Source organism: Pongo abelii, chromosome 1 (genome assembly GCF_028885655.2).
Source record: "Pongo abelii isolate AG06213 chromosome 1, NHGRI_mPonAbe1-v2.0_pri, whole genome shotgun sequence".
NCBI classification, from domain to species: Eukaryota; Metazoa; Chordata; class Mammalia; order Primates; family Hominidae; genus Pongo; species Pongo abelii.
The window spans coordinates 89,330,372-89,357,341 of record NC_071985.2 but is presented as its reverse complement, the minus strand read 5'-3'; the positions used below and the strand labels follow the sequence as shown (position 1 = coordinate 89,357,341).

Here is a 26,970-nt window from a genome sequence, read left to right as displayed (position 1 = left end):
GTCTTTATTATCTGGGCTTAATGCTGATTCTTTTTTTTTTTTTTTTTAATGCTGATTCTTTCAGAAGTTTCTACATGACAAAATTTTAGGTCCCTTCACCCTCCAGATCACTCCTCTGAATATATTCATTTGCTGACAATGCCCTTAAAGTTTGGCACTTAAGACAGAACTTGATGCAGGGGTAGGGTGCCGTCAACAGAGTGCCTCCCTAGTTCTAAAAATTCTACATCTTTCCTACTTTATCTATGAAGAGTTGACTTTTTGAACCCAAAGGCAGAATCTGACTTATTACTATTGAATTTCAATTCAATAAAATTTAATAAGCTGGAGTTTACCATTCCTATTTGAATCCTCATTCTGCACACTGATGATGTTGCAATTCCTACTAACTCCTTGCCGTCCACAAATATCATATGCATGCCTTCTGTTTTTCATCCCGGTCACTGGCAAAATTGCATTAAGTTTTATCCTTTACTCCAGAAGGTGGCACTCTTAGGCCCTCCATTTCATAAAGAGCCTCATACTTAATATGCCTCACTCTGTCCAGAGTCTGTCTGTTGGGATAGCAGACTCAAGTGAGATTTTGTCACACTTTAGGGGAAACCCTAGGCCAAACATCATCACTTTTTTTTTTTTTTTTTGAGACCAAGTCTCACTGTCACCCAGGCTAGAGTGCAGTGGCACCATTTCGGCTCACTGTGATGTCTGCCTCTCAGGTTCAAGCAATTCTCGTGCCTCAGCCTCCTGAGTAGCTGGGATTATAGGCATGCACCACCATGCCCAGCTAATTTTTGTATTTTTAGTAGAGACAGGGTTTCTCCATGTTGGTCAGGCTGGTCTTGAACTCCCAACTTCAGGTGATCCACCCCCTTCGGCCTCCCAAAGTGCTGGGATTACAAGCGTGAGCCACCACACCTGGCAATTTTTGTATTTTGCATAGAGACAGGGTTTCACCATGTTGGCCAGGCTGGTCTTGAACTCCTGACCTCAAGTGATCTGCCTGCCTCAGACTCCCAAAGTGCTGGGATTATAGGTATGAGCCACCGCGCCTGGCCCCAGCATTACTTTTAATATTCTCTCTCCTCAAACCCAGATACCCACCTCTACAAAAAAAGTTAATTTCTGTTTCCAGCTCCTCCTCCTTCATTCTTTTCCATTCTGGGTCACCGAGCAGGATATAGGTTACCCAACCTCCCCTCCCCAGGATCTTAATCCCAGACCTACCATTTGCCTAGTACTGGTTGTGTGAACTTGGGCAAATTCCTTAGCATTTCTCTGCCTCTCTTCCCCATCTGAGAAACAGAGATAGTAATAGTACCTAGTAAATAAGTTAATGGATGATAGTAGTAAGAAAAAATGGGCTAGGCACGGTGGCTCACACCTGTAATCCCAGCACTTTGGGAGGCCAAGGTGGGTGGATCATGAGATCAGGAGTTTAAGACCAGCCTGGCCAAGCTGGTGAAACCCTTTCTCCACTAAAACTATAAAAAAAAATTATCCGGGTGCAGTGGCAGGCGCCTGTAATCCCAGCTGCTCGGGAGGCTGAGGCAGGAGAATCGCTTGAACTCAGAGGGCGAGGTTGCAGTGAGCTGAGATCGCTCCGCTGCACTCCAGCCTGGGCGACAGAGTAAGACTCAGTCTCAAAAAAAAAAAAAGAAAGAAAAGAAAAAATGTTCCATTTCATATCAGATTTTCATAGCTAGTACCAGAGAAGGGGTAATAAACTGGAAAAGCTAAAGAATTGGATACTTTTTAATGCAAATTGTTGTTTTTCTTCATTTGTCTACTTTATTAAGCTGTCCTCAGGCCCCAAGAAACATACTGTCCCCTCATTTAGAAACAGACTAACTCCATTTTCCTCCACTATCACCTCCCCTGCCCTTGATCTGCTAAGACAGGAAAAACAGTGTTGGTCAAAGGGTACACGCTTTCAGTTACAAGATGAACAAGTTCTGAATACCTAAGATAGAACATGAGGGTGATGTGGCCGGGTGCGGTGACTCATGCCTGCAATCCCAGCACTTTGGGAGGCCGAAGTGGGTGGATCATGATGTCAAGAGATCGAGATCATCCTGGCCAACATGGTGAAAACCCGTCTCTACTAAAAATACAAAAATTAGCTGGGCATGGTGGCACGCGCCTATAGTCCCAGCTACTCAGGAGGCTGAGGCAAGAGAACTGCTTGATCCTAGGAGGTGGAGGTTGCAGTGAGCCAAGGTTGTACCATTGCACTCCAGCCTGGCAACAGAGCAAGACTCCCTCACAAAAAAAAAAAAAAAAAAAAATGGTGATGTGTTAATTGACCATGGCAATCATTATACAAATGTATATGCATATCAAACCATGTTGTATACTTTGAAGAAAATCAAAAAATGACAGGAACAACAAACACATCCTTAAGACTCAATCATTTTATCCCAGATTATGCTGAGTTAATGTCTCAGGGGAAACACCAAAATCCATGGAACTGCTCTCATTTTTTATCCCCTAAATGTCACTTTAACATAGGAAATGTCCATTGTGGGGTTATTCGCATTTAAACACAGGCCAATGAAAAAAGCTAAATTAAAATGTAATTATCAAGGTAATGGAAAGATATCCTAATCTCTTAATTAACAAGACTATCAGGAATATTTTGAATGTCCAATCACTCTAGGAGTCCCAGTTCTCTTAAGGTAAGAACTTCAGGGTTTAAACAAACTCAATGTGAAAAATAAACATTTATTACAAAAATTAGTTTTGACATTTTAAAGTGAATGCAGACAAGGTGTTTTCCAGTTCAAAAGGTCCGTTGTAAGATACAGAAGTAAATTCCAAGGCTGGTAATAACTGACTCATATTCTTCACAAGTGGCCTAGACAATAAGGAACATTCACCTCAAATTCACAGAGTCATGAATCACCTCTGCTTCCCCATGACCTTTTCCATATCCCTCCTACTCTGTCTTCCAACCATGACACAGAACTGAAACATACTTTAAAAATCTCATCCTTGGCTAGGCACGGTGGCTCACACCTGTAATCCCATCACTTTGGGAGGCCAAGGTAGGCGGATCAAGAGGTCAGGAGTTTGAGACCAGCCCGACCAACATGGTAAAACCCTGTCTCTACTAAAAATACAAAAATTAGCCAGGCATGGTGGCACACACCTGTAATCCCAGCTACTCAGGAGACTGAGGCAGGAGAACGGCTTGAACCCGGGAGGCGGAGGTTGCAGTGAGCCAAGATCACACCACTGCACTCCAGCCTGGGTGACAGAGCGAGACTCCGTCTTTAAAAAAACAAAACCAAACCAAAAAAACAAACAACAACAAACTCATCCTTACTGAACCATTTCATAAGCTCTACTTTATTTGTCTAGTTGGATTTCATTTCTTCTGGAAAATTTATTGTTTATTGGCATGTGACCCTTGACTGATGGCTTCATTAGCATTTTGTTTTTCTTTTTGGATCCTTAATAGAAAACTCAATTCTGTTAGGGATTTCCAAATAGGATAGGGCAAAGTCGCACTTAGTATATCCTCCACAGAAAGAAAGAAGCAAAATCAAGCCAAAAGGGCCCTTTATTTGCCCTCTTGCTAAGTAATAAATAGACTGGCGGATGGTGGTAGATGGAGAAACAAAAACGTAAGGGCAGAGAAGGGTCCAAATGGGGAGGAGGAAAGCAATGACAGCCAGGCTGTCCAGCTCATTCTTGTTCATTCACATGCAGACCACCCATGATCTGGTCTTCAAATTTCTTCTGAATTCCACCCTACTAAATATAGTAGCAGTTACTACTTTAAACTACTACTAAAGCACTTGATCTCCAAATGACCTGAGAAATCCCCCTGCCTCAGCTCTGGGACAGTAGTTCCTACAGCTGTAGGGAGGTCTGTTAATGCACCTGGTTGGACAGCAGGTACAAGAGTAAGTACCTTCTCCTCTCACTTGGTGGAGCACGCCAAGGAGATCCCCCAAGTACAGCATCAGCTTCACCCTGTGTACCTTCCTCCAGCAAAGGAAGGCCTGGCCACAAGAGGGCTCTGGAATGAGGGCCTGAAATTCGGAAGCTCTGCCTTGAGATAAGAAGCAGGAAGGGGCAGGACCAGGCACTGGGAACCAGCCCCAGGTTGCTGGGAAGCAAGGCTTTGAGGCATTTTCCTGTTGTACAAAGGAGCCCAGGAACCCTCAAAGACCTTTTCCCCTACTTACTTCCCACAAAAAAGAGCCTTGACAAACCAAGGTTTTATTTCCAGCAACATTCAGCTGATACAAACACATAGAAATACAATCTCACCAAAGAGCTAAGAAGCCCTCCAACACACGCCCAATTTCAGTATACAGCTAAGACCACACAACACACACACAAGCTCAACAAAGAGTTAAGACCACTACACACATCTCCACAGCACCACAGGCACATCTCAAAAGGGTCTGTCCAGTAGTTCCAGCCAAGGGAAGGGTGATGGCCTGAGCCAGCTCCAGCTTTCTTTTCTTTTCTTTCTTTTTTTTTTTGAGATGGAGTTTTGCTCTTGTTGCCAGGCTCCTGAGCAGCTGGGATTACAGGCATGCACCACCATGCCTGGCTAATTTTGTATTTTTAGTAGGATTTCTCCATGTTGGTCAGGCTGATCTTGAACTCCTGACCTCAGGTGATCTGCCTGCCTCAACCTCTGGGATTATAGGCATGAGCCACTGCGCCCAGCCTCCAGTTTTCTTTTCTTTAGACCAGTGGTTTTAAACCTTTTTCGCTTCAAGTTCTCTGAAAATTTACTATGCTCTCCACAAGAGCTCCCATTTTCCACAGACACAGTCAATCTCAGTCAGCTTGTATTCAGGAGGACAGGGAAGAGGGATCCCAGTGGCACTTCCCATCGGAAGACAGAAGAGAGTGGGCCCCAGAGATGGAAGGACCCCAGTGTCATCACCAAACAACCATTTCAGCCGCTCTAGCCTCTAATCCCCGCTCTGAACAGCTGGCCCTGGTCGTCAGTACACAAGGAAAGAGCCCAGAACCAAGCTCAAGATCCCTATTCAAAGATCCCTGCCGGCCAGGTGGGCAGCTGAGTGCAGATTCCTGGGACCCCCGCCATTTTTGCTGTCTACTTAGAAGGGAAGTCAATGGCATACCCAGGATTCCTGCCTGATCCCTCAAAGAAATGGGGAATAAACACTTTAAACAAGTTCCAGGCCACTCAGCAGTGGTAAGAAAGGGAGGGAGGGCATGGAGGAGGATGGGGCACATAGCTGACATTATTAAAAACACATCCTAAGAAGTAGGGGGCCCTGTGGGGTGTAGAAGACAAATAAGGCATCCTGTGAAACTATAGACATCAGGGGCCAGAGTCCGGTAGCACCTGAGTAAGGCAAATGCAGATGACAGGCGGTGAGCCGACCAGGCTCACACCAGGAATGATGAGGTCTGTTTGAATTCTCCCTGCAGCAATAAAACATCCAGTCAACTCTCAATAGTCTTCTTTGGCTGATAATCCCCAAAACACATAAACATGGGCTAGAAATCTCCTCACTCCAGCCCCAGGTGGCCCACCCCTGCCCAGGGGAGGCATACTCACTTCACTTCGAGCACTAGGCTGGCTGTAAATCACCTTCTTACTGGAAGTCCTGTGAACAAGCCAGAAGACGCAGACACTCAGCCACCTAGGTGCTTATTAACCTCTCCTTGCCAACTTTAAAGGCCAGAACCGAGAATGCTACAGAAGCACAGAGTGTGCAGCAGAAAGGTAAAGGTGGGAGTAACAGGACAGGCCCAGGGCCAAGGCCACAGAGAAAGGGCTGGATATCCAAATGCCTTCCCTCCAAACTGGTTGCTTCTGCCTTCAACCCATTCCCCCAGGCCCACTTCAGCTTCAAACCACATGCATCCATGCTCTCAAACGTGGAGAACCTCAGGACAGCACCTCACTCACCCTTTCTTTGTTCCTGAAAGAGAAGAAATGGGATCATGAGTGTCAGCAGGACAGAAGACAGCATGGCTTGGGAAGATGGAGGGGCAGGCCCCCAGCTCTTGGTGTTAGATGGGTGATCAGTGTTCCCCAGGGGACGACACCCACACACATGAGCACAGTATCAGGGTCAGTACTCAGATGACACCCATGCCAGGCCCTGGGATGGGGGCAGTACAAAGGAGAGCCTCTGGGGGCAGATACTTACTGTCAAAGTGGCCTCGGCTATAGGCAAACCAGATGCCAAAAATCAAGATTCCCAGGAGAATCAGGGTTACAAGGACAGCTGCCACAATGACCCCCACATTCCGCTCCACTGCAAGACACAAATGACAAATCAGGCACGGGGATACTCACTCACAGTACCTACAGTATCACCAATGGCAGGATGAAAAGCAGACCCCAATCCCCACCCCAGGTCTGGGCTCAAGCCCTAACTCTCACCAGCTTCCATGCGCACAGCATTTGATGTCATGGGTGTCCCATACCCATTCCGTGCCTCACAGCTGTATTCTCCAGTATCAGAGGCTGACAGGGGATCAAAGACCTGAGGAAGGAAAACAAATTGGCTTCCCGCTTGATGAAGCAAAATAGACATTTTTTAATGTCTCTTGACCCCAGTTCCAAGTTCACCCTGTTGCCTGTTCTTCCTCCCACCTTTTGGGGTTCTATAACTGCATCCCCCACACATGTTTCACCACCACCCCATCCATACCAGCTCTCCTGTTGTGGGATTCAGGACATAGGAAGAGTTGCTGAAGGCACGGGTGCTTTTGGGATTCGTAGGCATCACTATCCCATCTTTGAACCAGGTGTATTCAGAAGGTGGGGAACCATCTCGTTCTGAGCATGTCAGCACTGCCCGGTTCCCAATGGTGGCAGAGGAGGGGATGCTAACTGTAGGCTTGGATGGAGGCACTGTGGAAGAGAAAGACAGAAGGTGCTGAGTATAGGGTGAGGGCTGCTTGAGTCTAAGTAACCAACTAGAATGGTACCCCCATCTACTTGGCTCGAGCCTCCTACACTCACCATGTCCCTGGTTGCCACCTAACCAGGGGCTCATCCCTTCTCCGGCAGCTCCTGGACTCTGAATAGCCCACATGTGGGTATTCTCACCATCAAAGAGCTCCAAAGCGCAGCAGAGCCTGCTATGAGAAGTAACTAACTCCAGGCCCACCCAGAAAACATGGGGCACGTACCAAGCACGATGAGCTTGACCTTGACCTCCCCATAGCTGTTGCCGCCTTCCTCAGAGACCATACAAGTGTATGTCCCGGTGTCTTCCCGTGTCACGGACTTGAAGGTGATACCACTTGGCAAGAAGGTCACCCGGTCCTCATAGGAAGCTACCACAAGAGGAGGCAAGGGCAAGGACAGAGTGAACTGGAGAGCTAAGGGAGGCTGATGAAGGGGGCATCCAAGGTACGCAAGTGCTCTCCTCTTCCCCCACAAAGGGGGGAAGAAGGCCATGAGGACTTGAGCCCCAGGGTGTGCCCTGGGATAAAGGCACAAAGTCTGGATCATAGAATCCAGGCATGATAATCCCTCCACAACCTAGGCAATCAGGAAGGAGGAGAAGCAACTCACCTGTGATCTTGTTATTATAGCAAACGAGTCTGGTGGTGTCTCCTTGGTCAAACTTCCACTCCACACGGGGAGAAGAAAAGCCCGAGTAGGCACAGGACAACTTCACAGCTGCAAAAAGGGTCAAAATGAGCCGAAGGAGGAAGCAGCAGCAAATACACGAGATGGGGAACAGCCCCAAACTGCAGGCTGGGCTGGGTGCTCTCTAGGTCCCCAGGCGGCCGGCAACTGCTCACCCTCACACCCTCCACGGCCCCTCCCAACTCACGATTATTCTCAGGAATTCTGACTTCAGGTTCAGAAGAGTGCACTGTAACACTGCCCAATGCCAGGGAGCCTGAGGAGAAAGAAAGAGGTGGGCCCCGTCAGGAGTGGACAGAGAAATGCCAGGAAGAGGGAGTTACAGACCCAGTGGACAGGGCTTCTCCATTCACAGACCCTAAGAGGAAGGGATTCCAGACTCATGCTCTCTCTGGCTCTCACACTTTGTCACCATGATCCTAAATGTCTTCTTTAAGTGCTTTTTGCTACAATTGCCGGCTAATACTTCTTTTATCAATGGGAATGCAGTTTCTTTTGCTCCTAATTTTTCTCTCTGTGACTCCCAATAATCTAATTAGATTTCTACTAGTCCAAGGGCAGCTTCCAGAATAACATTTCACCATTCAGAGAAAGGTTCTCAACAAATGATTGCAGCCACTTGTCAAGACAATCCTGGAAGGAAGCCAGCAGGGCTGGAGGAAAGGGATGGAAGGGAAGGGCAGAGCCATGATGAGAATAATAATAACACTCGACATTTGTGGAGCATGTGGTGCTTTTTAAAGTGTTTTCGGGTACATTATGACACACTGCATCATTTGACCCTGGAAACAAGCATGACAGATCGGCAAGACATGTATTATTATCCCGAGTTTACATGAGTAACTGAGAGTACAAGAAGTAAATGTGCCTAAGATCACACAGCTGGGGCCGGGTGCGGTGGCTCAGGCCTGTAAACCCAGCACTTTGGGAGGCCGAGGTGGAGAGGTCATGAGGTCAGGAGTTCGAGACCAGCCTGGCCAATATGGTGAAATCCCATCTCTACTAATAATACAAAAATTAGCCGGGCATGGTGGCACACCTGTAGTCCCACCTACTTAGGAGGCTGAGGCAGAAGAGTCGCTTGAACCCAGGAGGCAGAGGTTGCAGTGAGCCGAGATCGCGCCACTGCCCTCCAGCCTGGGCGACAGAGCAAGACTCAATCTCAAAAAAAAAAAAAAAAAAAAAAATCACACAACTGGTTCTGAGGTGAAACTTGCACTAGAAGTGGGTTCAGATCACCTTATTAGAATATTCTACTTGCCAAATAGAGAAAGAAAAGAAAAGGTAGTGTGTGCTGGGTGGAGGGAGGGAGAAGCAACAAGGCTAATTAAATAATATGGGGGAGGTGCATCAGGGTTCATAGGAGGGACCCACAAAGGTCAAATTAAGAACCAGTGACCAGGGATTCTGGGATCACATGATACAGCTACAAACCTGCACTTACACAATTATTCTCATTCATGTTTTCAAAGTCAAATTCATGAAATATCTTTTTATTTATAGCTTCAAGTCAGGACCCTGTCTTAGATAAATGTTTGTAGAATTCAAGCACATCTGTTAAATTCAAGTACATTTTTCCTTTACTTAATTATGCACATAACTGAATATGGTCTCTTGACCTCTGAGACTCCCCTTCCTTTCTGAAATATGAAATAGATGTGCTCTAAAGTCCTTTAGGTTTTTTTTTTTTAAATTTTGGCATTAATGTTTAGACAATATTTGTATATATGTATTTCAATCTGATATAATAACACTATGAATTAGTCCAGATAAGTATTCTCTCTCCCATTTTATAGACAAGAGACTAAAGATATAGGTTACTCCTATATCCCTTTTTTTCCGTTATTATACTTTCTTTTTTTTTTTTTGAGACGGAGTTTCACTCCTGTTGCCCAGGCTGGAGTACAATGGCGCTATCTCAGCTCACTGCAGCCTCTGCCTCCCAGGTTCAAGTGATTCTCTTCAGCCTCCCAAACAGCTGGGATTACAGGCGCTTGCCACCACGCTGGCTAATTTTTGTTTTTTTTTTTTTTTGAGACAGAGTTTCGCTCTTGTTGCCCAGGCTGGAGTGCAATGGTGCAATCTCGGCTCACCGCAACCTCCACCTTCCGGGTTCAAGGGATTCCCCTGCCTCAGCCTCCCAAGTAGCTGGGATTACAGGCATGTGCCACCCTTCCCGGCTAATTTTGTATTTTTAGTAGAGACAGGGTTTCTCCATGTTAATCAGGCTGGTCTCGAACTTTCAACTTCAGGTGATCCGCCCGCCTCAGCCTCCCAAAGTGCTGGGATTATAGGTGTGAGCCACGGTGCCCAGCCTAATTTTCTTTTTTTTTTTTTTTGAGACAGAGTCTCACTCTGTTGCCCTGGCTAGAGTGCAGTGGTGTGATCTCGGCTCACTGCAACCTCTGCCTCCCAGGTTCAAGAGATTCTCCTGCCCCAGCCTCCTGAGTAGCTGGGATTACAGGCGCCCGCCACTACGCCTAGCTAGTTCTAACTAGTTTTTTGTATTATTATTATTTTTTTTAAGGTGGAGTTTCGTTCTAGTTGCCCAGACTGGAGTGCAGTGGCACGATCTAGACTCACCACAACCTCCGCCTCCCAGGTTCAGGAGATTCTCCTGCCTCGGCCTCTCTAGTAGCTAGGATTACAGGCAGGCGCCACCACACCTGGCTAATTTCGTATTTTTAGTAGAGATGGGGTTTCTCCATGTTGGTCAGGCTGGTCTCAAACTCCTGATCTCAGGTGATCCACCTGCCCTGGCCTCCCAAAATGCTGGGATTACAAGCGTGAGCCACCGCGCCCGGCAATTTTTTGTATTTTTAGTAGACAAGGTTTCACCATGTTGTCCAGGCTGGAACTTTTTTTTTTTTTTTTAAGAGCTGGGGGTCTTGCTACATTGCCCAGGCTGGTCTAGAACTCCTGGCCTCAAGCAGTTCTCCTGCCTTGGCCTCCCAAAGTGCTGGGATTACAGATGTGAACCATCATGCCTGGTCATATAGCATGGTTTTCAAAAAAGAAGGGTATAGGCTGGGCACCGTAGGTCACACCTGTCACCCCAGCACTTTGGGAGGCCAAAGAGGGCGGATCACTTGAGGTCAAGAGTTTGAGACCAGCCTGGCCAGCATGGTGAAACCTTATCTCTACTAAAAATACAAAAATTAGCCAGGCGTGGTGGTGCGTGCTACCTGGAAGGCTGAGGAAGGAGAATCACTTGAACCCAGGAGGCAGAGGTTGCAGTGAGCTGAGATTGTGCCACTACATTCCAGCTTGGGCAAGAAAGTGAGACTGTCTCAAAAAAAAAAAAAATTAACCAGGCATGGTGACACATGCCTGTAGCCCAGTTACTTGGGAGACTGAGGCAAAAGGACTACTTAAGCCAAAGAGTGTGAGGTTACAGTGAGCTACAATCACACCAATGCATTCCAGCCTGGGTGCCTGGGTGACAGAGCAAGACCCTGTCTCTAAAAAACATAAGAAAAGAAAACCGAGCTGTTTCTTAGAAAAACCACCGATTTAATGAAAAAAAAACTAATAAAAATATTTCTAATATTATTTTATTTATATATTTGCCATTACATTTTTAATGTCAAATTTATGCTCAAATGTAATAATAGATATGGAGGCTGAGCACGGTAGCTCACACCTGTAATCCCAGCACTTTGGGAGGCCAAGGTGGGGAGATTGCTTGAGGCCAGGAGTTCGAGACCAGCTTGGCCAACGTGGTGAAATCTCGTCTCTAGTAAAAGTACAAAAACTAGCCGGGGGTGGTGGCATGTGCCTGTAATCCCAGCTATTCGGGAGGCTGAGGCAGGAGAATCACTTGAACCCAGGAGGCAGAGGTTGCAGTGAGCCGAGATTGCACCACTGCACTCCAGCCTGGGTGACAGAGCAAGACTCTGTCTCAAAAATAAAATAATAATAATAATAACAATAATAGATATGGAAATTAAACCAAATAGCTTTTATTAAATTGAAAGTTCTTCCTGAGGACACATAAGTCTCCTCCCTTCCTCCCTCCTTCCTCCTTCCCCTCCCTCTCCTATCTCCTCCCCCCTTTCTCACTCTGTTGCCCCGGCTAGAGTTCAGTGGCATCATTATGGCTTACTGCTTAGGACCCAGTGTTGGCCTGCTGGGCTCAAGTGACCCTTCCACCTCAGCCTCCTAAGTAGTTGGGACTACAGGCCTCTGTCTCCCAGGTTCCAGCAATTCTCCTGCCTCAGCCTCCTGAGTAGCTGGGATTACAAGCACGAGCCACCATGCCTGGCTAATTTTTTGTATTTTTAATAGAAACAAGGTTTCATCATGTTGGTCAGGCTGGTCTCGAACTCCTGACCTCAAGTGATCCACCCGCCTCGGCCTCCCAAAGTGCTGGGATTATAGGCCTGAGCCACTGCACCCGGCCTGCCCAGCTAACTTTTACAATTTTTTTGTAGAGACCAGGTCCCACTATGTTACCCAGGCTGGTCTCAAATTCCTAAGCTCAAGCAATTCTCCTGCCTTGGCCTCCCAAAGTGCTAGAATTACAGGCATGAGCCACCATGCCTGTGGAAGTCTCTTACTCAACTCTCATTAAGAATGCTAATAGGCTGGGCGTGGCAGCTCAACAGCCTGTAATTCCAGCACTTTGGGAGGCTGAGGCGGGCAGGTCACCTGAGGTCAGGAGTTTGAAACCAGCCTGGCCAATATGGCGAAACCCCATCTCTACTAAAATACAAAAATTAGCCGGGCATGGTGGCGGGCAACTGTAATCCCAACTACTTGGGAGGCTGAGGCAGGACAATCGCTTGAACCCGGAAGGCGGAGGTTGCCGTGAGCCAAGATCGCACCACTGCACTCCAGCCTGGGTAACACAGCGAGACTCCATCTCAAAAAAAAAAAAAGGGGGGCACTTCTGTTCTAAAGCTGTCTGTGGGATAGGCTGAGGCCTCACCGGGACTATAACGCAAACTTGGCCTCTCCCTCTGTCCAACCTTGCTTTCTTCCCCTCCTTTCCACGGGCGTGGATCCCAAGTGCACTCCCTAATAAATGTCTTGTATGATTGTTGACATCTCAGAGTCAGCTTCCCAAGAACCCAACCTATGGCACCACCCAAATAAACAGCAGCATCTAATTAGACTAAAAACTAGCCTTTGAAATAAACACATATGCACACAAATCACAACATACGAATTTGATGGTTGTTCCTCCACCACTTCTGGGTTTAGCTAAAGTTCTTTGCTGAGTCCTCTCAGATCATCACATTCACACCACATATATACAAACACATTGGGCTACAGGCATATTACCCTTTTCTTCATTAATCTGCACTGCCATCACCTGGTCTGGGCTTCTGTTCTTTTGTTTCAAATACATGAACCTCTGCCTTAGTGTCTTCCCACCCACCTCTGTTGCAGGATTAACTATGTCTGCCTGTGACCTGACTGTGCCAATACTCCCAAGGTCTACTGTGACTGCCTATCACATCATGAGTCAAGGCCAGCCTTATCACCATGCCCTTCCCATTCACCACAGGACACCTCAGCCATCCTGGTCCACATTCCCCTTCTCGTTCTTGAACAGGCCCCTGGAACCAGACTGCCTGCTAGGCTGGGTGCGGTGGCTCACGCTTGTAATCCCAGCACTTTAGGAGGCGAAGCAGGTGGATCACCTGAGACCAGGAGTTCGAGACCAGTCTGGCCAACGTGGCAAAAATCCGTCTCTACTAAAAAATATATATACAAAAATTAGCCGGGTGTGGTGGCACATGCCTGTAATCCCAGCTACTTGGGAGGCTGAGGCAGGAGAATCACTTGAACCCGGGAAGCAGAGGTTGCAGTGAGCTGAGATTGTGCCATTGCACTCCAGCCTGGGCAACAAGAAACTCTGTCTCAAAAAAAAAAAAAAAAAAAAAAAAAAGGCTGTGCGCAGTGGCTCATGCCTGTAATCCCAGCACTTTGGGAGGCCAAGGCGGGCGGATCACCTGAGGTGGGGAGTTCAAGACCAGCTTGACCAACATGGAGAAACCTCGTCTCTACTAAAAATACAAAATTAGCCAGGCGTCGTGGTGCACGCCTGTAATCCCAGCTACTCGGGAGGCTGAGGCAGGAGAATTGCTTGAACCCGGGAGCCAGAGGTTGCAGTGAGCCAAGATCACGCCATTGCACTCCAGCCTGGGCAACAAGGGAGAAACTCTGTCTCAGGAAAGAAAAAAAAAAAAAAAATTCCAGCTCTGTTACTTACTACTCAGATTTGGCCTCTTCAAATCTGAGTTTACCCATCTGTAAAATGGGGATAATAACAGTTTCTACATCAAAGGGCTGTTGTGAGGGCTAAACAAATACTGTACAAATAAAGTGCTTAGAGCAGTGTCTGAACAGGAAGCCCCAAATAAGTATTATATTTTATGATTATCATCATCTGTTAATAGGCCCTTCTGTACACGTACTTCTTTCTGACTTCAATGTTTTCTTCAACAAGACATATAAATAAAGCCTGAAAAGTGCCTACTCCAGCCTACCAAACCATATCTCCCCTGTCATTGCAGCTGCCTTGGAAAGGCGGCCCCTTCTCTAGAACCTTCACAGCTGTACCAGCAGAGCTAGGAGCTTGCTCTCACTGAAGCCAATCTACATCAGGACACTCACAGTTTCCCTGTCCATCCTCCTCATCTATTTTATATTTTCCCTTGCCTCTTCACAGCCCCCCTTTTGCACTTAACCTTGGGCCCATACATACCATACTGTACACACACATACAAATGTCCTACTGATGTACGTGGTAAACCAATAATAGAAGGAAATTCCATCCTTTCCATTGTCAAGTTTAATTTTCTCTAAGTTCACAACAAGAAAAGCCACAAAGTTAAAGGCATCAATAGATTTTTGGCCTGCTCAGGTTTTGGGCCCATGTATAGAAAGTCCATTCTCCGGCCAGGCGCAGGGACTCACGCCTGTAATCCCAGCACTTTGGGAGGCCGAGGCAGGCGGATCACGAGGTCAGGAGATCGAGATCATCTTGGCTAACACGGTGAAACCCCATCTCTACTAAAAATACAAAAAATTAGCCAGGCGTGGTGGCGGGCACCTGTAGTCCCAGCTACTCCGGAGGCTGAGGCAGGAGAATGGCGTGAACCCGGGAGGTGGAGCTTGCAGTAAGCTGAGATGGCACCACTGCACTTCAGCCTGGGCGACAGAGTGAGACCCCATCTCAAAAAAAAAAAAAAAAAAAGAAAGAAAGTCCATTCTCCATTCCACTACTGGATGAAGTGCTAGCATTTATTGAGCACATACTATATTTGAGGCACTGTTGTAAGCATATTATATGTAATATCATTTAATCCCTGCAACAGCCTTTAGAGTTGGGTGATTCTATCGTTATCACCCATATTTACATGGGGAAACTGAGGCCCAGAGTAGTTAAGTAACTTGGCTGAGGCCACACAGTGAGTGGTAGTGCAGATTCACACCAACGAAGTCCAACTGCAGAGACTATACAATGCTACTCTATACTATACAGCCTTCCTAAAAATGCAAATCTGACACCTCCTTTAAGCTTTTGATGATTCTACATTGCTTATATGATAAAATCCAAATTTTTCTGCAAGCTAAGAAAGTTCCAATAATCCCTATACTCTGCCAAACACCCACCTCCCTCTCTCCCCCCTGGAAGTGCTGGAAGAAAGTTCCAGCACTATCTGACCCCTTGATAAGGTTATCATCTTTATCACCCACCCTACTGTTGCAATTTACCCTCTAGCAATACAAAACTACTTAAAATTCCTAGCAAAGACTGGGCTGTTTCACAATCTCTGCCTTTGCTCATGCTATTTCTGCTATGTGGAACACCCTTTTCCCCTCTTTATCTGGGCAGCAGTATTCATCCACATTATTTTCTGGAAAACAACCTCCCATATGCCCAGTCCTCACCATAGCCTCACCTAAGCCTCTTTCCTAGGCTTTAATTATCCCATGCAAAACACTGTCAAAGCAATTCCTACATTATAATGACATCATCTGTGTACAAGCATGTCTCCCATGGTAAACCCCAAGTGAAAAGGGACCATGTGTTATTTAATATTCTGAGTATCCCACACTTAGCATAATAAAACTGGTATAAGTTGACATTCAATAAATGTTTTCTCAGCCTGGGCAACACAGTGAGACCCCCATCTGTACCAAAAAAAAAAAAAAAAAAATTAACCAGCTGCAGTCATGCACGCCCAGGAACGCCTGTAACACTGAGGATGTAATTCCTGGAAATTACTATGTACCTGAATAATAATAATGAAACAACTGTGGCAAATAGTGTTTTCCAAAACAGCCACATCTATCTATATATTTATCTCCTCCCCCGTGCTCTACTTACATTGTGACTGAGGTAGAGTCTAAGTTAAATTTCCTCCCCATGGGCCGGGTGTGGTGGCTCACGCCTATAATCCCAGCACTTTGGGAGGCCGATGTGGGTGGATTGCTTGAGGTCAGGAGTTTAAGACCAGCCGGGCCAACATGATAAAAATTACAAAAATTAGCCAGGCATGGTGCATACCTGTAGTCCCAGCTACTTGGGAGGCTGGAGAACCACTTGAGCCCAGGAGGTGGAGGCTGCAGTGAGCTGAGATCGTGCCACTGTACTCAGTCTGGATGACTGAGCAAGACTCGGTCTCAAAAAAAGTTTCCTCCCCATGAATCTGGCAGGGTCTTATGATTGCCAATGACATAATGGTAGAAGTGGCATATTATTAATGTTAGGCCTTATATGCATTTTCTCACTAAACTCTTAAAAAAAAAAAAAAAACCTATGAGACAAGTACCATTGAAGTACTATCGTTACCATTTCATTTTACAGATGAAAAAACTGAGGCTTAGAACAGTTGACCCAGGCCAGGCATAGTGGCTCACGCATGTAATCCCAGAACTTTGAGAGTCCGAGGCAAGCGGATCACGAGGTCAGGAGTTCGAGACCAGCCTGGCCAACGTGGTGAAACCCCGTCTCTATTAAAAATACGAAAATTAGCTGGGCATGGTGGCAGGCGCCTGTAATCCCAGCTGCTCGGGAGGCTAAGGCGGGAGAATCGCTTGAAGCCGAGAGGCGGAGGTTGCATTGAGCCGAGATTAAGCCACTGCACTCCAGCCTGGGTGACAGAGTGAGACTCTGTCTCAAAAAAAAAAAAAAAAACCACAAAACAGTTGATCCAAACCATATGGCTACAAATAGCAAGGTAGGAATCTTAACTCTGTCTGATTTTGAGGCTCTAAAACTATTATGCTATATGTAACTTTATTGGACAAGCAAGGAAATCCCATGTATCTTTCAAGACTCTGTTCAAATGTCTATTATCTGTTATACCTTTCCTCAGTCAAAATTAATCTCACCCCAATTTCTAGGAATATAGCCTAAGAAAACAATCAAAGGTAAGTTTAAAGATTTTGGCTGGGTGCAGTGGCTCACGCCTGTAATCCCAGCATTTTGGGAGGCTGAGGCAGACGGATCACTTGAGGCCAGGAGTTTGAGACCAACCTGACCAAAATGGTGAAACCCCATCTGTACCAAAAATACAAAAATTAGCTGGGCTTGGTGGCAGGCACCTGAATCCCAGCTACTTGGTAGGCTGAGGCAGGAGAATCGCTTGAACCTGGGAGGTGGAGGTTGCAGTGAGTTGAGATTACGCCACTGCACTCCAGTCTGGGCCACAGAGTGGGACTCCATCTTTAAAAAAAAAAAAAAAAAAAAAAAAAGATTCATGTACAAGAACAATTTAACGGTATTTAGGTTTCATTGTTCTTTTTTTTGGAAACTGAGTCTTGCTCCGTCGCCCAGGCTGGAGTGCAGTGGCGCGATTGCGGCTCACGGCAACTTCCACCTCCCAGGTTCAAGAGATTCTCCTGCCTCAGCCTCCCAAGTAGCTGGGATTACAGGCACACACCACCATGCCCAGCTAATTTTTGTACTTTTGATAGACACGGGGTTTCACTACATTGGCCAGGCTGGTCTCAAACTCCTGGCCTCAAGTGATCCGTCCGCCTCAGCCTCCCAAAGTGCTGGGATTACAGGCATGAACCACCATGCCCAGCCAATTTAATGTTATTTAGTATAGCAAAGAAAAAAAGAAATCTAAATGCCCAACAAAAGGTGAATAAGTAAATTATGATATAGCCATACTTTAGGAATAATATAGAAAGGACCTTAAAGTATATTTTGGGCCAGGCGCGGTGGCTCACACCTGTAATCCCAACACTTTGAGAGGCCGAGGCAGGTGGTCAGGAGTTCAGGACCAGCCTGGCCAAGATGGTGAAACCCCGTCTCTATTAAAAATACAAAAAAATTAGCCAGGCGTGGTGGTGGGCGCCTGTAATCCCAGCTACTTGGGAGGCTGAGGCAGAGAATTGCTGGAGCCCAGGAGGTGGAGGTTGCAGTGAGCCGAGATTGTGCCACTGCACTCCAACCTGGGTGATAGAGCGAGATTCCATCTCAAGAAAAAAAAAAAAAGTACATTTTGTAGGATATATAGAAATATCTCACACATTAATTCATAAAGACTAGAATGAAACAACAGTAATAAGTGTTTATCTCTAGATAATAGAATTACATGTGATTTTATTTTCTCCATAGTCCTTTGCATTTTCCTATTTTTCAATGTAGAAACGTTGAGCATGTATCACTTTTTTTTAATAAAACAAAAAACTTATCTTTTTAAAAAGTTACTCTCTTCTGCTCTATGCTCCTAAAACATTTTGTACTTTGTTGACAGCCCCTGGCACACGCTGCTCTGTACTCTACCTAGTCAATACATGTCTGCAGTTTCTTGAGTTCTGCTTGTATCCTTCCCCAGCTCCCAGCACTACACTTTGCACAGAGGAGGTGCTTGATGAACTGCACCAAAGCACTGCTGGGGTGAGAAGATGGTCACAGAAGGCAGAGGCCTCCAGACTCTTAACAGAACCCACCAACAACCATCCCTTGTACGTGAAGGGTCAGGTCAGACCCATAACAGAAAAGGACCTACTTCCCCCCACCACTTTACTAAGAACCTTTAGTTTTTTCTAGATATCCTGTTAATTATTAGAATTTTCTGGCCAGGTGCAGTGCAGCAGCTTATGCTTATAATCCCAGCATTTTGGAAGGCCATGATGGGAGAATCACTTGAGCCCAGGAGTTCAAGACCAGCCTGGGCAACATAGAAAGATCCCATCTCTATGCCTCAGGGATATCAATAACAAAAAAATAAAAGAAGAAATACAACATAAAAAAGAATATAAGAAATTTTAAAAAGAGAGAGGCTCTGATCTCTATAAAAATAAAAGCAAAAAAGAAATTTCCTTGAGTTGCTTTTGTGTCGAGTTGGAATTAATTAATTATATTTATTTATTTATTTATTTTGAGAGAGAGTTTTTGCTCTCGTCACCCAGGGTGGAAAGCAATGGCATGATCTCAGCTCACTGGAATCTCTGCCTTCTGGGTTCAAGCGATTCTCCTGCCTCAGCCTCCCAAGTAGCTAGAATTATAGGCACCCACCACCACACCCGGCTAATTTTTGTATTTTGGTAAAACGGGGTTTTACCGTGTTGGCCAGGCTGGTCTTGAACTCCTGACCTCAGGTGATCCGGCCGCCTCAGCCTCCCAAAGTGCTGGGATTATAGGAGTGAGCCACTGCACCCGGCCGATTTATTTAACTTTAATTTTAGGCTCAGGGGTACATGTGCAGGTTTGTTATAGATGAATTACATGTCATCGGGGTTTGGTGTAAAGATTATTTCATTACCCTGCTAATAAGCAAAGTACCCAAAAGGTAGTTTTTCTATCCTCACCCTCCTCCCATCCTCTAAACTCAAGTAGGCCCTGGTGTCTGTTGTTCATTTAGAAAAAAAAAAGAAGAAAGAGGAGGAAGGGGAAAAGGAGGGAAAACAGTCAACCAGTCTCTCTCTGGTTTTCTCTAAGAATTCATCCAAACTTCCCTCTGGGCATATGAGACTCACAAGACCCCCCAGTTGCCAGGGAGCTGGAGCCCTGCAATAGGAAGGATAAGTCAGGGCCTCCTCACCCCACCAGCTACAGCATACCCAGTTTAACTTCACGTTTTCCCCATAATCTCTAGCACAGTGCTCAGAACATAGTAAACACCAATGTTTGTTGGATTAACAAGTGAATTTCACATTGCAATATAATTAGAACCTGGACCTAGAGCTTCCACTCTGGTTTTCCCCTTCCTCCCCACCACTCACCCTGTAGAGACTGAAGTAACTCCCATAAGGGAGTTACCTCCCTTGATCCTCATAAAGATCAAGAGGCTCCACTGGGCCAGGGAAGTTCCACAGGGAAGGGCCTTTCCGGGGTTTGGGGTAGAACAGTTTAGAAATGTGTGGGCAAGAGAAAGGCTCTGTGAGGCCAACAACAGGCTGGGCTATGTCTAAATAGCCATCCTTGGCTGCACTTTCAGTGATGTCGATCAGCTGGCTCGGGCCCTCTGAGGATGGCAGAAAGTGGTAATGGCAGCGTAAGACAGGCGCGCTTTCACTCCCTGGCTCCCTCCCGACCTCTCTGCAGAATTTCCGGTTCTACCTGCTCAGCTCCCCCGCCACCCCATCTTCCCAGTGCAAGGGAAGGTCGAGCCTGCCTGCCCAGGACTTACTTCAGGGACCCAGCATCCACTTCCTGCCAGCCAGCTGCTTCCTCCTGTTCCGCCCCTACATTGTGAAACAAATGACACAGCCGGACTTTAGACAGAAACCCTGCTTATCAGGGAGTCCAGGCAGATGAACTCTGGGTTTTCAATGCCAGGAAAACCCTAGTGTGTGTCCACTCTCACAGTATGTGTTCACTCATACTGCTTTCCACAACCCTCACACAATAGTGAAACCTCATCCTCAATTATGTTGGACGAAAGGTCATCCAGGTCTTTCCTGAATCTCTGAAACAGGAACTGGTTTGAGTTTAGAGATCCCCAGGGTATCTAGTCAAACCTAACAGATGTGATAAACAAGTCTCATTATTCCTATCACATAAAATGTGCACGGCATTTAAATCTATTTTTGGGTGTGGTGGAAATGTGTGTTGCCCATTTATGTGTCCACAGAACAAGTGCAAATTGAACTCAGCTGACTTGGAGGGGGGTGGGATGTATCCTAACAGCCAAGGCCACAATCCCTAGAAACCAATATGGGCCAGGTGTAGTGACTCATGCCTGTCATTCAGCATTTTGAAAGGCCGAGGCAAAAGGACCCCTTGAAGCCAAGAATTCAAGACCAGCCTGTACAACAGATGAGACCCTGTCTATACTAAAAAAATTAAAAATTACCCAGGTATGGCTCACCACTCACACTTGCCTATAGCCTCAGCTATTCAGGAGGCTAAGACTGGAGGATTGCTTGAACCCAGGAGGTCAAGGCTGCAGTGAGGCTGGACACGGTGGCTCATGCCTGTAATCCCAGCACTTTGGGAGGCCAAGGCAGGCGGATCACTTGAAGTCAGGAATTCAAGACCAGCTTGGCCAACATGGTGAAACCCTGTCTCTACTAAAAATACAAAAATTAGCCGGGCACGGTGGCTCACGCCTGTAATCCCAGCACTTTGGGAGGCCGATGCAGGCAGATCACAAGGCCAGGAGATCGAGACCATCCTGGCTAACATGGTGAAACCCCATCTCTACTAAAAATACAAAAATAAAAATAAAAAAAATCAGCAGGGCATGGTGGCGGGCACCTGTAGTCCCAGCTACTTGGGAGGCTGAGGCAGGAGAATGGCATGAACCCGGGAGGCGGAGCTTGCCGTGAGCAAAGATCACGCCACTGCACTCCAGCCTGGGTAACAGAGCAAGACTCTGTCTCAAAAAAAAAAAAAAAAAAAAAAAAAAAATTAAAAAAATATATACAAAAGGCTGGGCGCAGTGGCTCACGCCTGTAATCCCAGCACTTTGGGAGGCCGAGGCGGGCGGATCATGAGGTCAGCAGATCGAGACCATCCTGGCGACAGAGCCAGACTCCATCTCAAAAAAAAAAAAAAAATATATATATATATACAAAAATTAGCCAGGAATGGTGGTGCACGCTTGTGTCCCAGCTACTCGGGAGGCTGAGGCAGGAGAATCACTTGAACCTGGGAGGCAGAGCCTGCAGTAAGACAAGATCACACCACTGGACTCCTCCCTGGGCAACACAGCAAGACTTTGTCTCAAAAAAAAAGAAAAAAAGGCTGCAGTGAGCTATGATCATGCCATTGTACTCCAGCCTGGGCAACAGAGTGAGACCCTGTTTCAAAAACAACAACAACAACAACAAAACAAAACTCCATGAGATATATATATATAAGCAAGATGTAGAATATATGTAGTATGCCTCTTTTTGTGTCAGAAAGGGGAGAAAAAACAAGTATTATTTATATATACTTGTATCTGTAAAATGAAACACTGAAGAGACATAAGAAACTATTGGGGTTTGGGGTGAACAGGAGCAACATGGGAATGAGATACCCCACCCCTTTGATATCATTTTAATTATAAAACCATGTCAATTAACCTATTCTAAATAAATATTTTTTAAAAAAATCACAGTAGCTCTATCTTGAATCAGAACTGGGCTGGAGACTCCACAAGCCATGATCACAAAGGAACTGAAGAGCAACATGGTGAGGTAAAAGTGGTCTGGAGTGGCCAGGTGCAGGGGTTCACGCCTGTAATCTCAGCACTTTGGAAGGCCTAGGCAAGAGGATTATTTGAAGTCAGGCGTTCGAGACCAGCCTGGCCAACATGGTGAAACCCCGTCTCTACTAAAAATACAAAAAATTAGGGGCCAGGCGCAGTGGCTCACGCCTGTAATCCCAGCACTTTGGGAGGCCGAGGCGGGCGGATCACGAGGTCAGGAGATCGAGATCATCCTGGCTAACACGGTGAAACCTCGTCTCAACTAAAAATAGAAAAAATTAGCCAGGCATGGTGGCGGGTGCCTGTAGTCCTAGCTACTTGGGAGGGTGAGGCAGGAGAATGGCATGAACCCAGGAGGTGGAGTTTGCAGTGAGCCGAGATCACGCCACTGTACTCCAGCCTGGGTGACAGAGCGAGACTCTGTCTCAAAAATAAATAAATAAATAAAAAATACAAAAAATTAGCCAGGCGTGGTGGCGCGTGCCTGTAGTCCCAGCTGCTGGGGAGGCTAAGGCAGGAGAATCGCTTGAAGCCGGGAGGTGGAGGTTGCAGTGAGCCAAGATCATGCTACAGCACTCCAGCCTGGGTAACAGAATGAGACTCTGTCTCAAAAAAAAAAAAAAAAAAAAAGTGATCTGGAGCCAGAAGGCAAAGACTAAAGGGCACTGGAATTCCACTGCCACTCGTTTCCTAGTTCCAGGTAGAACTAGGAAGTGCCAGTCACCAGTTTCTAGTTTGGAGGGAACAATTCACTCCTGGGAGTAGAGGGAGAGGAAAGGAGGAGTGACTCACCAGTCTACGGTTTTGAGGTATGCCTGCCCCTGAAAGGGCAAAGCTAGAAGGGCTTGAGTCAGAAACATCAGTAGGAAACAGTGGGACTCAGAGAATGACCCAGATGCAGGGCAGCAGTTCTGCCCTGCCCACCCGGAACTCTTCAGTGATGATACCACACTCAAGGAAGGGCAGGGGAGCAAATGCCAGCATTCCAACCCAGGTTTCCCTCTCTCCCCTGTAGTTACAGTGTAAGTTGACCTATCCACACTCACCTCCACTGTGTCTCTCCCTACCTGGTAGACAGCTGAACCTTTTCTAAGGGACAGGTTCCCTAGGGAAAGGGAGGCTAGTACTCTGGGTCATCAGTTTTACTTTTCCCAAGTCCAGCTCTCCCAGTGTCTACCCTCTGGATCTCTGCCCCGCAGGGTCAGGGTTTCCCCTCCATTAGGTTCCCCAAGCTGGGGCCAGGCCTTTGCCTGACTTGTCGGTCCTATCTTGCCTTTTCTACTTCCTCCCTGACAGCAGAGCCCACAATGAGGAACAGGGAGAACATATGGGCAACCTATCCACGCCTCTCAGGGACAGTGGACAAGCTAGACACCCAAGAAAAAGCTCCTGCTTTTTGATTTCTGACTTTGGCCATTTGGGATCTCCCTGCTTCCTTTTTTACCTACTCGGCTAGGGACAGCATTCTGGCATTCTTCCATCCTCACAAAAGCCATAGGGGATAATAGCTGCCCAAAAATAATCCCTTCATGTATATGTAATGTAACTATTATGCTGGTTGATCCTCATGACAAAGGTGGGACAAGTATTAGTCCTATTTTACAGATGAAAAGACTGAGCCTAAGATCACAAACAAGGCAGAGAGAAAGCCAAGCTAGAACGCAGGTGTGGTGGCCCAGCTCCCATTTCCATCCTCATTTGCACTAACCAAATCACTCCCCTCCCCCAACCCAACCCCAGATCTAGCCTGATTTAAAAGTTACAAGGTCAGTTCCTCCATCCCCTGGACATGTCACTTCCCAGGACCCACTGTCCTAACAGGCTAATGCGACATCATCTCAGGTTCCCTCTGCACTACTGTGACTTGGTTCCCTGAAGGAACCTCCAAGCTCAAAATGGTGTTATCATGACCCTTCCAGTGCCAGTATATGATTATTTTAGGATTATCATAAATAATATAGGAAATTAGAAGGAGAAAAAAGAAAGGAAGCAGTGGCAAAGGATAGGGAGGAAGCAGCTCCAGGAAGCTTTTAAGCCTGACAAATACTGTCACAGACAAACACTGTTACAAATACAGTCACTCACCCAGAAGAAACTTCTGGGCTTAGGGGAAAAATACTGGCACAGTACAAAGGTTGGAAAAACCTTTAGCACCAGAACCACATAACCAAAAATTGACTATGGGTGTCACTAGCAGTTCTAAAATACGGGCAGAAGTAAAATAGGCAAGGGGTAGAGAAAAAAGGGAGATTAAAGAAAAGGGAACTCGAAGAGTAGAATAAAAGGGAGACATAGCCAGGCGCAGTGGCTCACACCTGTAATCCCAGCACGTTAGGAGGCCGAGGCGGGTGGATCACCTGAGACCAGGAATTCAAGACCAGCCCGACCAACATGGTGAAACCCCGTCTCTACTAAACACAAAAAATTAGCCGGGCGTGATGGTGCATGCCTGTAATCCCAGCTACTCGGGAGGCTGAGGCAGGAGAATCGCTTAAACCCGGAAGGCGGAGGTTGTGGTGGGCCAAGATGGCGCCATTGCACTCCAGCCTGGGCAACAAGCGAAACTCTGTCTCAAAAAAAAAAAAAAAAAGAGGGAGACATGAATGAAGAAGCTAGTGGGAAAGTAAATTTAAAGGTAAGTAAGACAGTAGATTCTGAAGCAGTATCCCAAACAGTTCTTGTGCTATAGGGTCCCTGAGATGCTGGATCCAAGAATGGAAAAAGGCAAAGCAAGTCAAGAGGGTTTGGTTCCATTCCCAGGTTCCACCCCTAACTCTATTGTCATTGAAGTCATTTCCTCTCTTGGACCTGTTTCCTTATCAGTAAAAGAGAAAGAGGACGAGATATGCCTCTGGTCCAATCTCTCCCAAGGGTTTATGTTGTGATAAGGTAGAAATGAGAAGTCAATCCATCTAAGGGCAGGGAATCTACATACACCAAACTGATTGTAATCATTCATTTATTTAACACTTTCTAAAACAAGAACCTTGGGGGTGGGGGGAGACTCATGTAGAACACATACTGACACAACTACTCACACAACGACACGCACACTCAAGAATCAGACAGGTAAACACACAGGTGCTGCCACAGGTTGACTAACGCACAAACCAACCGACTAAACGCTCAGCCCCACACAAACACATCTAGAGACAGAGGCATGCCCTAGCAAGTGAGCCTCATTGTTCCTCAGGAAACATTGTTTACAAAGGAAACAAAAACTCTCATACACAGCCAGGGGGAGGGCAGAGCTCTGGCTCTGATGTGAATCCAGCCAACCAAAGATACACTCTGCCCCAGGGAACAGTCACTCAGTCAACAACACGTATTAAGTACTCCTGAGGTAGTTATTCCAGAAAGGAACTTCGCTGGGTCCTCTGCTGCGCTTAGAGAAATTTCAGGTTTCTATTGCATTTCCTCTTTAGACTGTGCACCCAGACATTTTCCCAGAGCAACCGCCGCAATTCAAAGACTCAGAGGAGCCAGAGACTCCTTCAGCAAAAGCTAGGGAAAGAGACTTCCACCCCAGACCACCTCCATTTGATTTTCTCCGAGGACCCTTAAAGGAGCCAAGGCTCCCGGCTGCGCAGCGGGGTTTGTGGATGCTGGGTGGGCGTTGGAGGGGCAGGCTGGCCCTTCCCAGGTGCGTGTGGAGCGCGCGCTGGGTAGATGAGTGTGGAAGGGTCCTTGGCCCGACGGCCCTCTCCAGTGAGGACGAGGAGTGTACCTCTGGTGTGTGCAGATGGGTCAGCTCCCTCCTGGTGGCCGTGAGGGGTGCGGTCACAACTCACCAGTGTGGGGGAGGAGAGCCAGCCACTCACCCAGCTGTGAGAGTGGTGAAAGACGGACCAGCCAGGGGTGGAAAAGAGAATTAGGAGAACGATGTAGGAAGGTTTCTGAGCTCCTCCCCTCCCGCGGGCTAGAGGCGTGGGGAGAGCCTTCCTCCAACCTCTGACCCGACCAGCCGATTCCTCCCGAAACTCTGGGAACTTACACAACAGGATCGCCAATATGAAGAGGCGCAACAGTTTCCTCTCGGCTTGCGCCTTTGTCCCCATCGCGATCAAGCTCCCGACACAACAGCCGCCGACGGGCTCTTGGGAACAGACACAGCTCCGCAGACTACAGCGCGGGGACCGAGAGCCAGCCGCCAGGTGGAACCCCGCCCGGCCCCGCCCTCCGCGCCTGATTGGCCAGCTCCCCACCCTTGCACGTTCCGATTGGTGTAAGGAACCGCTACTCTTCAGAATGAGTCACCTCGGCCAGGTGTTACCCCGCCGCCACTCCCCGCCTCGGCGCACTGGCGCCTTTCCCCACACAAGCTGCCTCTGATTGGCCCAGGAGACTGTCGCGTCAGGAGACGATTTCCGCACCTTCAGCAGGTGACGGCCCCCTGATTGGTTGGTGTTCCTGAAGTAGCGACTTCCTGACTGGCTGGGTTCTCAGTTGGAGCTGGAGGGCTGAGAAGTGCCTCTAAGGAGGAAGCAGGAAAGGCAGTCGTGGTGTGGGATTTACGGAGACCGGCTTGGCTTGGGGTTTTGTGTTTGTTTGAATGTAAGCTGCTTGGTGCAACTGCACCTGCAGTTTGGTGCTGCAGAAACTTTGGTCCTGTCTCTTGGCAAGTAAAAACCACATATTAATATGGGAGGGTAGGGGAGAAGACCTGGAGAGAAATGGAATGTTACTTTGACACCACCTCCAAACTGTTCCTCTGTCCACCCCACCGGCTTTGAGAGATTAGCTACGCTG

The 26,970-nt window shown here is 47.0% G+C and overlaps 1 protein-coding gene across 2 annotated transcripts; it reads right to left on the bottom strand.

Annotated features, from left to right (window-relative positions):
• Window positions 1–26,970, bottom strand: F11R (F11 receptor). Of its 2 annotated transcripts, XM_002809906.5 has the most exons (10): window positions 26,216–26,970; window positions 7,797–7,865; window positions 7,532–7,639; window positions 7,144–7,290; window positions 6,660–6,862; window positions 6,389–6,491; window positions 6,153–6,260; window positions 5,909–5,921; window positions 5,555–5,603; window positions 1–5,418 (listed from the first exon to the last, which is right to left on the bottom strand). In XM_002809906.5, exons 1-10 carry the CDS (start codon window positions 26,277–26,279, stop codon window positions 5,383–5,385), a joined length of 900 nt encoding a protein of 299 aa, XP_002809952.2. In that variant the 5' UTR covers window positions 26,280–26,970; the 3' UTR covers window positions 1–5,382. The 2 variants fall into 2 exon arrangements, with proteins under 2 accessions (XP_002809952.2, XP_054382838.1); XM_054526863.2 differs by lacking the exon at window positions 5,909–5,921.

Excerpts from the sequence above, each read along its gene's own strand:
- F11R (XM_002809906.5), bottom strand. The coding sequence starts at position 26,279 with ATGGGGACAAAGGCGCAAGCCGAGAGGAAACTGTTGCGCCTCTTCATA. Across the intron at positions 6,863-7,143 it reads GGTCAAGCTCATCGTGCTTG|TGCCTCCATCCAAGCCTACA; the intron begins GTACGTGCCCCA and ends TCTCTTCCACAG. Across the intron at positions 5,419-5,554 it reads AGCCTAGTGCTCGAAGTGAA|GGAGAATTCAAACAGACCTC; the intron begins GTGAGTATGCCT and ends TTATTGCTGCAG.